This window comes from Etheostoma spectabile, chromosome 10 (genome assembly GCF_008692095.1).
Source record: "Etheostoma spectabile isolate EspeVRDwgs_2016 chromosome 10, UIUC_Espe_1.0, whole genome shotgun sequence".
Lineage (NCBI taxonomy): Eukaryota > Metazoa > Chordata > Actinopteri > Perciformes > Percidae > Etheostoma > Etheostoma spectabile.
Genome location: NC_045742.1, coordinates 19,433,327 through 19,445,692, shown reverse-complemented (window position 1 = coordinate 19,445,692; position 12,366 = coordinate 19,433,327). Strand labels below are relative to the sequence as shown.

Genomic DNA, 12,366 nt, shown 5'->3' with positions numbered 1-12,366 from the left:
TTTATTAGTCCATTAGAGTTGAAATAGGTTATAATATGTTATTTATTGTATCTTACTTTGATGGTTTTTATTTTTCTGGATGTCGGTTGCCTAAAAGGTGAATTTGCTAGTTGCTGCCCTCAAATTGTTGTAGCCTGTTGGTTGTAGGTTGAAGTTCATTGTAGAGAGATTGAAGGACAGGTAACGTTAACACACCGGCAGACTGGAGTCACCGACCTCGCCTGACAGCAGGGGTTTGCAACCGGTTCCGTGGTCTTTCCGGGGACCATGGTCTCTGGCAAGGTCCAGGCAGGGACCAGTGGTTACTGCCACTAGGGGCGCTTGAGACCTCAGTGGCCTGCCCTGTCCCCTTTCCTGTAGCTTTGGCAGCACTGTTAGCAGAGATCATAATCTGTTGTCTATGAAATACGCTATATCAGATATAATATGATTATAATTGTTGTTATTATTAATTATGAAGATCCGTGTACGTGGTCATGGACCAGTTTCATGGTTTCTGGCACAGACCAGTGGTCACAACCACTAGGTGCGCTAAAGACCCTGGTCGCGACCAGTGGCACAGCGGTCATGACCAGCTGCTTACTGGGATAAAGGGCTCTCAAATGACTGGTGCTGACCACCTCCTCTGTCATGTGTGGAGGGTTTGTTTGTATTTATGTTAAACACAACTTTCCACGTGTCTCACTGTGTTAGCAGAGTCGCCTAATGTGAAAAGCCATAATGTTTATCTATCCAATGTTATTGATCGCTATTATTAATATAAATCATAATAACAAGTATTTAATTATTATTATTAATAGTCGTTGTATGAGTAGTAGGCTAATATCCATTAGGTCAGTGTGTTTGTGACCTGCCTCACAGTCTTGACCAGCTCCTCATAATGATAATAATAATAATAATAATAATAATGACAACAACAACAACAACAATAATAATAGTCTTAATATGTCTGATAGAGTGTATTCATAGACAAAAGATTATGATGTCTGACATTTATCCAGCTAACAGTACTGCCAAAATCACAGAAAAGGAGAGAAAATACTAAAGCCGCTTCACAGAACACAGGGCCCACAGGGCAGACCACTGAGGTCACGACCAGTGTCTCTAGGTCCCCTAGTGGGAGTAACCACTTGTCCCTGCCAGAGACCATGGTCCCGGGTCGGACCTCGGCTACAACCCCCTCTCCCTGACTGTCCGACTGCGGACTATCATGTTGGTGTGTCACGGCCCTTATCTGTAAATCTGGGAAAGTAGAGGAGCATCAAAGTATAGGCCTACAGTTGAGATAGAGGTAAATACAGGTTTAAAAGTTGTATTTAAATATTTAAATGAAACAGAGTTAATATCCATAATATAACTTCTTTTTAAAGTTTTGTGTTTTAGTGTTGGTTGTTTAAAGTCATGATGTCACACACTCAGTAGGTGGTGGCATGCACCTTAAACGTTGGTTTGTATCGCTAATAATACTAAAGAAGAATTAGCTCTGCCCTCTGCACGGAAATGGGACATCCATGGACCAACCACCCACAGTTGAATAGTAAAATAAAAACATCACATTTTACAGGTTAGTTAGCTTAGTTTGTGAGTACATCCCAACAGTTATCTCATTTAATAAATAACACAAGTCTAACCTGTGATACAGTTTCATTTACAGGTCCCATGACATGCTGCTTTTGAATGCTTGGCTGTCCCCTAATACTAGTCTCTTTCCCAAAGTTCAGCCTTGGTGCAGAACAGCCACTAGAGCCACTTCAACATTGAGCTTTCATTGGGACATGACTTTCTGTCTCTGTAGCTGTGAAGGGTGGGGGTGTGCCCTTGACCAACTGCCACTTTGCTCGTTTTAAAGTCATGATGTCTCTCTCTTTCTCTTTTTTTGACCACCTTTCAAACCACCTGCCACTGTGGCGTGATCCTGTCCTGTCCTATGGTGGCTGTAGTAGGGGGGCCCGCCTTGATAATCCAGCATAAAGGCATAATTTTCTACCCTGGGCTGGGACAGACATTCACACGTTTGATAAAGTACTTATTGGACTTCAACTTATCATTGCACCTACAATAACGTAGCTGTCCTCAATTTAGGTCATCCTGTACATCTCAGGGGGGGTTCTGGGCAGTTTCCAGAACACAAGTGCTCGCCATCCAATCGCTGAAAAATGTAATTCTTCAAATCTAAAAATGTAGAAAAGTTTTTGATAGCAAATCACAGCATGTTTTTTTCTATGGTGTTCTTCAAGTTCTTGTTAATGAGGTATTTTGGAGGGATTTAGACCATTTATATCAATCCTCGAGTGATCAAAAATGGTTATATTTGCACCAAAGCTCTGTCAACCCAAAAATTGCTCCAACAACTTACGAGATGTAAATCATGAGGATGGCCATCATAAAAGAGTAAACAGAAAAACGTGTGTGTGTGTGTGTGTGTCTGTGTGTGTGTGTGTGTGGGTGTGGGTGTGTGTGTGTGTGTGTGTGTGTGTGATGGTCAAATGGTACCATGAAAATAATATTTCTTTATTATTACTTTATTATTACTATCTGTCAGGCAGGAAATACCTTATGAACTACCAGTTGTAAATAAAATGTGCTTTATAGAAAAGGTTTTCTGTCAGAATGAATCACCAGTGTATGCCATTAAAACTGTGCTTTAAATAAAACATTAATTTTATCGATTTGAAAGCACTTTTCTACGTTCCACAGAATGCGAATTGTAAGATATTTTAAACCATTTTAAGAAAGTTGGAGATGTCCTTTTCCCAAACTGTCAGAATGCGCCACACTGGAAAGACTACATTACCCACAGTCGGGCACCTTCCTCTCAAGTGCACATGCGCATTTAGTTGTTCTACTCTGGACAGCTGTAGGAGAAAATGGCAGCACTCATGCTAGGGCAGCAGGTAAGACGTTCAATGATTTTAATGATTTATTTTATTTTATGGCAGTTTTTACCGAATTATTTATAACTTTTAAGCATGTCTTATTGTATTGTTATCCTTCTGGAGACCAGGAGGAAACGCTAAATGTCCAAATAATCCACACGAGGCATTGTACTTGAGTGACTGCTAACGTGTTAGCCTACAAGCTAGGTGTCTTTCACGTAAATGGTACCAAGCGTTCCAAAAGTTAATCAGCTCAAGTTTTGGTTTCTCTGTGTTGACATGCATTCATTTTATTGTTATAGGTCCGCCAGTTCAGCACGTCTGTGGTCAGACCTGCATCAAAACTGGTTAAGGTAAATAACGTTAGACTGCACGACGGAACCGCTCTGTCTAGTATGAGTAGCGGTCGTAATTTAGTTAATCTGTGTGTAAATGTCCTTTTAGCCTCCCATCCAGGTCTATGGAGTGGAGGGCCGCTATGCCACTGCTCTGTTCTCAGCGGCCAGTAAGCAGAAAAATCTGGACCAAGTGGAGCAGGAGCTCAAAAAAGTGTCTGTAAGTCAAAAATTAAGAACCTTGAATTGCAGTTTCATGATGTAAAGTTCCATGGTTGATGAAGGTTCTGTTTTCCTCAACATTTTATCGCAAGGTGATGAAGACTTGTTGAAATTAATTTACAGGGAGTAAAAATATATATATATATATTAGTCAAATCTGCTGAATACCAGAGGAATGATGCAATGGCATAATTATCATTGTCAATTTTTGCTAATCCGTGCCGTTTCACTCGACCCATCTGTCTTCTAGTACATTTAGTTGACCTTTGCTGTGTGCCATCTTGTTTTTTAGGTTCTGATCAAGGACCCCAATCTTTCTGGTATTGTGATGAATCCTCATGTAAGACGCAGCATCAAGCAGAAGACTTTCAATGATGCTCTGACAAAGGCCAAGGTTTCACCCATCACTGTCAACCTCATCAGTATGTGATCACTGATTCCTGCTATACATTTTAGCATGACATTATCTTAATATAGCTAAGTAGACCATAGGTAGGCTCTGTAAATTGTATAGTGTGAGTTTAGTGTTCATTGTAAACTGTTTGGTTTTGTTAGAGGTTACAGTAGTAGTAATAATAATAAGAGTCCTCCATAAGGCTGCACAATTAATCTTAATTTTATCAAAATCGCAATATGAAGTAGTGCAGTATTTGAATCGCAGGGGGTGGGGTGCACAATATTTGTTAAAGACAAAATATATGTGTCAAACCGTTCTGAATGAAGTGTTGTTGCAGCAGAGACGTCGCGGCCTACAAACTGTACCCTAGTACAGACTAAAGAAAACCTCTGTTTGGTACAGATCCTTGTATAAATAACACTGATTTCTTTTTTTAATTTTTAATGTTTTTCAATGAGAATGAAACAAAAAAATGATCATTCCCTCAAATATCGTGAATCATATCACAGTATCAGTCAAAATAATTGCAATTAGATATTTTTCCTTATACCGTGCAGCCCTAGTCCTCCAGCACACAAGGTTAAGAATTGTGCTGTTTAATTTAGAAATACAATTTTTATTTAGAATTTGTTTATTAACTTTCATTTTAAGACTGTAGATAGTTTAGCTTATAGGCACAAGAATGGCTTTTCAATAGGCCAATTGTAAGCTCCACAGCAGTAGTGCTCCACAAACCCTATGGTTCAGTCCTCAAAGGAGTTCTGTAACAATATTGATGTAAATAAAATTTGGAGCATGTGTTTCAAAATTTTACGTTTAACTGAATAATTTGTATTGCGGGACCAGTTGGATGAAATCCTTAACAATATTTATTATTTAAAATGATGTAATACGAGTGCTATAAACTTGTTTTCTCAACTTAAGACTGTCCGGTAGTAATGCAGAGAAACAAAAAACTCTTAAATGTCGCTCGATAACGTATCCTGCTATTTTTCTTTTCTTTTTTAGATGTTTTGTCTGACAACGGTCGCCTTTCTCGAACTGGTGATGTTATCGCTGCCTTTGGCAAGATGATGAGTGCACACCGCGGAGAGGTCATCTGCACCGTCACCACTGCTCAGGTGGGAAATGGGTGGACATACGTTGTGTGTGTTGTACTGCACATCCTTGTTGAATATCCTAAACGTTATAACTGATCACCTCTAGTACAAAAGTCCCTGTAGTGTATCAGTCACTTAAAAGTCATTCATTGTATTATTTTTTTGTAAATGTGTTATACAATCTACCAATTCATATCATCCATTTTAGCCTTTGGATGAAGCTAATCTTGCTGACCTGAAAGTAGCGCTCAAGGGCTTCCTTCAGAAGGGTGAAACTATCAAGCTGGAAACAAAGGTACAGTTTCAACGCATGATCCCAGAAACATACGAATTGCGGTTGGTGTGACTTTATCTTAATATTAGTAAAGGTGATTTATAAACTAGAGTGAGGATCAGGCCGCATTTTTCAGTCCAAGGCCCCGGCCAGAGTCCGTCAGAGCAGTAACCGATCCCGACCCGAGCCTGACAGGCATTAAGATGTTAATGTCCAAGCCAGACACAGTTAAAATCTTTTTTTCTCAAACTAATGACACGTTTGTTTGTGTGGGAAGCTTTTATTACAGCAACTGCAGGAAGGCATTTGGAAATGTCAACAGATGAGTTCATCAGCGCACACGGGGCAACAAGGGCATGTTAATAAGCTGTTTAATTTAAAACATTTCAATGTGTTAACTTTCCCTGATCACTTGGTTTCCAAACGTGTTGGTCAGAAAACCAGGGGAGATCCATAAACTAGGTTTAACATTCCAGAGCCGGGGCGGGGGCTACCAGCTGTAGCACATTAGGACAAAACAAACATGCTAAATAAACATGTTTATTTTTAAAGAAGATTTTAAATTACATAGTAACAATTCGCCCTTATGAAATCCACTTAAATTCATTTCAAATGTAGCTTAACAATGAACAATTAGTGTTCGACCTACAGTCTGTTGAGATGCCTCTTCAAATGTAGAAACAAAGTGCAATCACGCCATAAAACGTTATCCAAAGCCGTAATCCAATGAAACTTAAAATAATCCACGGCGATCAGTAGAGCCACAAAAAGGGTCTCGGTGTATCTCTACGCCCGTCACATTTACCAGCCAGCTATCCACTTCGCCGTTTAAACAAAGTGGAATAAAACGTCTACAAGTCCAAATCTACCCAAAACGCGCAATCATTACATGGCATTTAGTCAACCTTTATTGCAGTGTTGGCACGGAAACATGTCTAGTGCAACAGTAACTTTCGTTTTTTGGCGTCCTGCATATGCGTCGACAGTGCTCTCAGGTGAGAGCTACTTGTCACCCAACCCCCAGGGCAGCAGTTTTCAGATTACATTATGTGCTCACATAATTGCAAAAGGGTTCGCCAGTGTTTTTCTAGTTAGTTTTTTTAAATGATATCAGATTAGTAAACAGAATGTGCCTTTGGATGATTAAATGAATGGTTGCTGATAATGGGTAATGTAGATATTGCATTAAAGATCAGCCCCCCACTCAGATCAGCTGGTATTCTGTCTATAATGGAGTGGAATAGAAATTTGTAAGTGACTCCAAACTTGTGTGTGTGATTATTCTTTTTTTTTTTTTTACTAAAGCAGTATATGAAATTAGATGTATTACCTACCACCATTTAGTTTTCTCTTATTTAAAATATTTATAAACTATCTGGTCATGCCAGATGTAATTATTCCACTATTTTTTAGAATGCAATGCAATGACCTGTTTCAGCCACTAAGCTAATTATGTTTAGAGCCATATGTAATTTCACCTGTTGTTTGCTCTTCCCAGTCTGATTCTTCAATCCTGGGGGGCATGATCGTCAGTATCGGGGACAAGTATGTGGACATGTCCACCAAAACAAAGATACAGAAGCTGACCAAGCTCATCAGGGAAACTTAAGTCCCGTGGACTTCATTTTGCAAAGGATCGCAGATGAACATCTGGGGAAATGCTCATAAATGTATATTGCTATCTGTTCTGGCACTGAAGTTGCTCCATAAACCCAGTGTCTATACTTAAGTTCATATGGATGTTAATAAAACGTACAACAAATGGAGAGTGGCCTTTGTCGTCATTGTGGCACATGCTGATATTTCCTATATGTATTCCTATGACCAGTGATTATAATTTTGACACATAGTTTAGTTATTAAGAATTCTAGACAATGTTGCAATTTTATATAGTTGCTGATGTAGTGCCAATTTGTAACATTTTGATTATATCCTAACTAGAGGTCCTTAATACCTACACTTCTAAAATACGTCTTTGTTTAATTTGCCGGAACCACATTGGGTGGCACTAATCTGCTTCTGCGTTTCCTGGAAGCAGTTTATGCGCATGCGTGGTCAGTGCATCCTGTTTTATTAAATTTTTTCCAGGCGAAAATGGCTGCCTCTCTCATCTAAATCTCTGCTGAAAGGATTAAATGAGCGTGAAATAGGCAGCCGAAATCAAAGTCCCTGTTCAACACAACACTCATGGACGCCAGGGCGTAGTTTGTGCAGCGGCTTCACAAAGATGTGTGGCTGCCAGAGGAGGAAAAGGTATGCGATCCGAAATTAACCCTTTCCATCTAACATCCACCAACAAATAAGGTACGAACTATTCATCTCACGTTCTTAAAATTATTACGCATCTTCGAGGGGAAACGAACATATTTTTGCGCATTCATTTGTTTTTGCGCAAACTATAACAAGTTTACCTCGCATTGTCTTGACATCACTCTTTTTGTGTGTGTGTGTGGTAACGTTAAATGGCCTGTTTGCTTCCCCAAAAAGTGAGCTACTGAAAGTGTTTTTTTTAGGTTTGCTTTGGTGTGTGGCTTTTCTACCTAATCTGTGTTTATCTTTCCAACAGATAATGATGCATCAAGTGAATAGCAGCAACAGTGACTTTTGTATGAGTGAACTGGCAGAAGACTGTCATCCAGCCAGCCACTTTGATTTATGTAGCACACAATCCAAATTCTACCCTTCCCCGACTGCTCCTGGTCTGCCGCTGTCCCTTGCCAGCCTAGCCCCTTTGCCACAGGGCATGCACAAGGCCATGGTATGTCAAATGCAAGACACCCAGAATGACTTCCAGCCTCAGCCGGTGAGAATCAGGGGCGGTGAGGCTGCAGGGCCTGATGGCTCAAAGAAGAAGAAGGGCATAGCGAAGTCGGGCCGGAGAGGGAGACCATCAGGGACCACAAAGTCAGCTGGTTACCGTACAAGTACTGGGCGTCCACTTGGGACAACTAGGGCAGCTGGATTCAAAACCAGCCCAGGGAGGCCCCTTGGTACCACCAAAGCAGCCGGATATAAGGTCAGCCCCGGGAGGCCCCCCGGCAGCATCAAGAGTCTAGCTCGGCTCAAGAAGCTGGAGTTTGGTTGCGACAGTGCCAAGAAACTTGACTTTAGCAACTGTAGTGTTCCCAAGAAACTAGACTTCACTGGCTGTGATGTTCCACCTTTTCCATACACAATGATGGAGAAAAGACCCCACTGTGAGCCCAGTGCCAAGGTGGCTGAAAGCAGCGAATAGTCCTCCACTTCTTGAAAAACATTTCAGTGCATGAAGATGCTTAGGAAAACATTTCTCCCAAATGTCGGAGGGAAGAACTTTTTGCCATGTAGAAATGGCTCTGACTGAGTGTTTGTACAGTGTTTGACATTGTCTTCACCCTCTCATAATAAATGACTGAATTAGTAGTATGTTATGTTATTTGGCAGAGATGCATGCACGACTTTATCACGCCAATCGGTATATGCAAAAAAATGTATTCATCATTTTGTTGTCAAACCTCACTAGAAAGTGAATCTTTTTACCTTCAAGCATTTCGTACCTGATATGACTTTTCTTTTTTTCTGCTTTAACATTTCTATGGCCGGGTTCTTGTGATATTTTCTACATTTATAAAAATTCCTTTTTAGTACAAATGACGTTGTTAGATAGTTGTCCTTTCTGTGTTGTCCAGTTCAGTATGTGTTTTATTTTGTGATATCCTGCATTATTCCTAAAATGGGGAACACTGCGATACATTTTGAATTAGCTTGAACTGGTAAAACTCAATACATGATATCCTTTTGAGCACAATATTTGTTATTTCTGCACTTAGTGAATATAGTTTCGATTATGTATTGTAACAGCCTGTTTTCAAATTCCCTTGATAGGCAGATTGACATGTATGTTGTTACGCTGTTTATTATGAAAAAAAAAATAATTAAACAAAAAAACGCTTTGTGGTATATGTAATAAATGCTACTGTGCTGTATGTGAAACCAAAATAAAACAAAGAAATTGTCTTTTTCACGCAACCATTTTCTGTCAAAATCGAAAGCATGTAATTCTCCCAGTAGACACAAGAGGGCACGTGTCCCCAGACAATAGTAATCACCTTGTAGTAATACCTTTATTTACCCTGTTAAATGAAATGACGGCCTATTGACATTCATTGTCCGACTCTTTTTGGTGTGTTGTCACACAGTGTGATAGCAAGGCTGGTTTAAAAAAAAAAAAAAAAACTAAGAAAGGGCCGTGTATGAATGTAATCTATTAGTGTGGGTGAATTGGTTACCTAATATCGAATCTATCTAATGTTTCTATTGGATCGTTCACCCAACAGGTTAGGCACATGAACCACCTAAAGATCTGAAGCAACAACCCTCGTAGTTTATTTAAAAACCTGCATAGAGAGAGGTAAGTTCCTCTGCTGTCAAGCGGCATGTCTCTGAATGGTCTTTGTTTGATCTTCAAGGACTGGCCCACTGCAGCGAGCCTATTGTGCTCTGTAAGTTTGCGTATTCATGGATATGAATCAATTTGATCTACAATATGCGCACTGAATCCTTTTCGGTGTTATGTGAGGGCAAGCTGGAAGGTGATCACGGAGTTTTTAATCGGAGCAAACCCGGGTTTTTACTGACTCCTTTCTCTTCGTTTCCTGAGCGCCTTGCGGCCTGTTTCCTCATGTCAGAGGACTGTGGAAAGGCAACATGGCGCACGGAGTTTGGTTTGACCGGGGAGGCCGTGCGGTTGTTGGCGCATTGCAATCATTTTGTATTCTCGATCTCCCATTGCCACACACACACACACACAAACACACACAGGCCTGGAGTAGAGCTAAGCTCAGAAACAATGGGACAGACTCGCAGAAATGGGGAAATAAAAAAAATAAAAAGGTCATTCATTCAGCTGTGGTTATTATGTCACATTGCTGTTTAATAGATTATTAAAACTTCACCTGGATGTGCATGCGCGCGCACGTGCATGTTGTGTGCGTGCGTGCTTGTGTGCGCGTGTGGAGGGTGAGTGTCACGGCCCTATGCAGACGGGGGGTTGGGTAGCAGTGCCGATTGGTTGCTGCTCACCAACACAGTCAGTCTGGGCTTGTTTTAACATAACCGGGGGCACTTCGACAGCAGGCAAAAATAATGTAGTAAATAAGCTGCTGTGGCTGCTAGGGGACCGGTTATGGCACACTGAATTTCGCCGCTGTATGATGTTGCAGCGTAATGGAGATTTCCTTGTTATTTTGTATTTAAGGTGACAGTTTTTAGGGGGCCGCCGCTGATGAGGCGGTGAAGTGCAGAGAATGAGAGCTGTGCCTTGGCCTACTGCTAGTGCTGCTGCAGCTGGGATTGTGCAGATCCGCTTTCACAAACCGAGAAAAATATTCGCTTTGTGCCACATTATCAAACATCCGCTGTTGTTTTCTCTGTGGCCGATTTCCAAATGGTGAGTTCTTTGCGTTTTTCCACGTCTCGAGAGTGTTGTGAACTTATGCCGATCAACCCTTTTTTTGTGAGTTAATAGTAGCTTCCTATGTCGGTGTGTGGCTGTAGCTTGTTTGTGTAGGCTAAGCCACTCACTGTGTTTCTGTGATGGCTCAGTGTCACCACCTCTACTACAGCCTCAGCGCTCCTTCATTGACTGTACTAGTCAGCGATCGCCATGACCCACAACCATCAGACAAAGCGGTACTATTTTCTCATAGTTTGTGAATGAAATGTGTCAAAAGAACAGATCAGCGGCTGTGTGCTGTGTTTTTTTCTTGTGCCGTCCGACCGGCCTCTAGTATGGAGGCCATGCGATGTCGGCTTATTAGTGTGTGTGAATGTGTGTGTGTGAATGTGTGTGTGTGTATGCACGGACAGTTCATGGCTGGTAGGCTCCTTCTGTTTCTGTTTACTAGATATGATTGTCGCTCTATTTCCGCAACGGTTTTATGTGCTTGTCAGCATGCTTTATTGTGTTTACACTACAAGTCTCATTAACTTCCACAGATTATAGTTAGTGAGAAACTTAAATGGCACATTTCCCTTGTCTAACCTGTCGCTTTTTTATTTTATTTGACAGGATATAACCATGACAACATGAATCAGTCATACAGACCGGCTGTTAGGGGAGGCTCGGTGTTCGGCTCAGGCCAGCCAGAGCGGAGGCCCCGCAATGGTGTTGTGGGCACTTCCTATGGAAACCAATGTGGAATTGTGAGACGTGGGGCAGACCAACCGTCAGCCCTGCAGCAGCCATCCTCTAGCCTCAAACTGCCAGCTGTACTGGGGTACAGTCAGCCAGACCGATCTCACTGCTACAGCCCGCTGAAGAAGCAGCAGGACCAGAACACTGTGGTCAACAGGCCTGACCTAGAGAGGGACCTCCATCCTAGGAACCACTTCCACTGTGCAAGCCCAATCAGTGATGATGGTGAGTTTGAAGCACCGTCAGTCCAGCTGCCTCCTTCTCCAAGCAATGAGGATATGGATCCCTTTGAGACTCTGCAGGACGTGAACAGAAATGGCTTCTCCCCTCACAGTCCTGACAGCATGGAGCGCTGTTCTCCCATCCCCAATGGCTACCTGCATTTTGAGTCCACCCTGTTTGACAGCAGTGACATCAAGGAGGAAAATGAGGAAGGGGAGGACAGTAGTAGTGAGGACATGGCGCCTTTTCACCACTCCCCAAAGTTGACTCAGGACCGAACTGTGACTGACAATAAGACTTCAAGCAGCTCAGGGGTGGATAAAAGAACATACAAACCTACTGTCTTTAACCTGATGTCCAAAACTATATCTGAACTCAACCCTACACTAAGCCCCAGCGCACTGCCAGAAATCACTATGAGAGATGGGTGGAGCTTTGGTGAGGAATCAGACAGTGATGGTGAACTTACCTCTCCTGTTGACCCTGGACTTATTTCACCAGCTGGCACCAACTCGAACGTGAGTCTGAAACACCTGGGATACTTACTTTATCGTTACCTCTGTACAACCGAGACTACCTGGTGTTGTCAAAGATTATCTTGGTTATGTATTTCCACTGAGAAAAGCAGTACGAATGCCCATGCGCTGAAATGATAACTAAGTATAATTTGATTGAACCTGGACCACCTGCCTGCTACCAGTTGTAGACCTGTAACAAAGCCAAGCTAAGTTTAATTGTATCGCTCTTTTAGAAATGAATTGCACC

The 12,366-nt window shown here is 41.6% G+C and overlaps 3 protein-coding genes across 7 annotated transcripts in view; all 3 read left to right on the top strand.

Moving 5' to 3' along the window:
• Window positions 1–2,767: 2,767 nt before the first annotated feature.
• atp5po (ATP synthase peripheral stalk subunit OSCP) lies at window positions 2,768–6,970 on the top strand. The gene is made up of 7 exons (XM_032528544.1): window positions 2,768–2,894; window positions 3,179–3,229; window positions 3,321–3,431; window positions 3,726–3,855; window positions 4,839–4,951; window positions 5,139–5,225; window positions 6,703–6,970. The coding sequence occupies exons 1-7, from the start codon at window positions 2,868–2,870 to the stop codon at window positions 6,811–6,813; spliced, it is 630 nt and encodes a 209-aa protein (XP_032384435.1). The 5' UTR covers window positions 2,768–2,867; the 3' UTR covers window positions 6,814–6,970.
• A 269-nt stretch (window positions 6,971–7,239) lies between these two features.
• Window positions 7,240–9,212, top strand: si:ch1073-44g3.1 (UPF0461 protein C5orf24 homolog). 3 transcript variants are annotated; one of them, XM_032528542.1, is made up of 2 exons: window positions 7,240–7,508; window positions 7,771–9,212. In XM_032528542.1, exon 2 carries the CDS (start codon window positions 7,774–7,776, stop codon window positions 8,437–8,439), a length of 666 nt encoding a protein of 221 aa, XP_032384433.1. In that variant the 5' UTR covers window positions 7,240–7,508; window positions 7,771–7,773; the 3' UTR covers window positions 8,440–9,212. The 3 variants fall into 3 exon arrangements, with proteins under 3 accessions (XP_032384433.1, XP_032384434.1, XP_032384432.1); XM_032528543.1 differs by having other exon boundaries at window positions 7,260–7,457; XM_032528541.1 differs by lacking the exon at window positions 7,240–7,508 and adding an exon at window positions 7,652–7,690.
• A 976-nt stretch (window positions 9,213–10,188) lies between these two features.
• The window catches only part of nsd1a (nuclear receptor binding SET domain protein 1a), a 13,223-nt gene continuing 11,045 nt past the window's right edge, over window positions 10,189–12,366 (top strand). For 2 of the 3 annotated variants that reach the window (XM_032528533.1, XM_032528531.1), the window contains exons 1-2: window positions 10,190–10,632; window positions 11,254–12,119. In XM_032528533.1, the coding sequence (XP_032384424.1) occupies window positions 11,271–12,119 (849 nt within the window). In that variant the 5' untranslated portion in view covers window positions 10,190–10,632; window positions 11,254–11,270. Of the gene's footprint in view, window positions 10,633–10,787; window positions 10,875–11,253; window positions 12,120–12,366 lie in introns of all 3 variants that reach the window. The other variant, XM_032528532.1, reaches the window with a different exon arrangement.

Bases quoted from the DNA above. Each gene is read 5' to 3' on its own strand.
- atp5po (XM_032528544.1), top strand. From the start codon at position 2,868: ATGGCAGCACTCATGCTAGGGCAGCAG. The intron at 2,895-3,178 runs GTAAGACGTTCA...TTATTGTTATAG, and splicing joins CACTCATGCTAGGGCAGCAG to GTCCGCCAGTTCAGCACGTC. The intron at 4,952-5,138 runs GTGGGAAATGGG...CATCCATTTTAG, and splicing joins GCACCGTCACCACTGCTCAG to CCTTTGGATGAAGCTAATCT.
- si:ch1073-44g3.1 (XM_032528541.1), top strand. From the start codon at position 7,667: ATGGCCTGTTTGCTTCCCCAAAAA. The intron at 7,691-7,770 runs GTGAGCTACTGA...TCTTTCCAACAG, and splicing joins CCTGTTTGCTTCCCCAAAAA to ATAATGATGCATCAAGTGAA.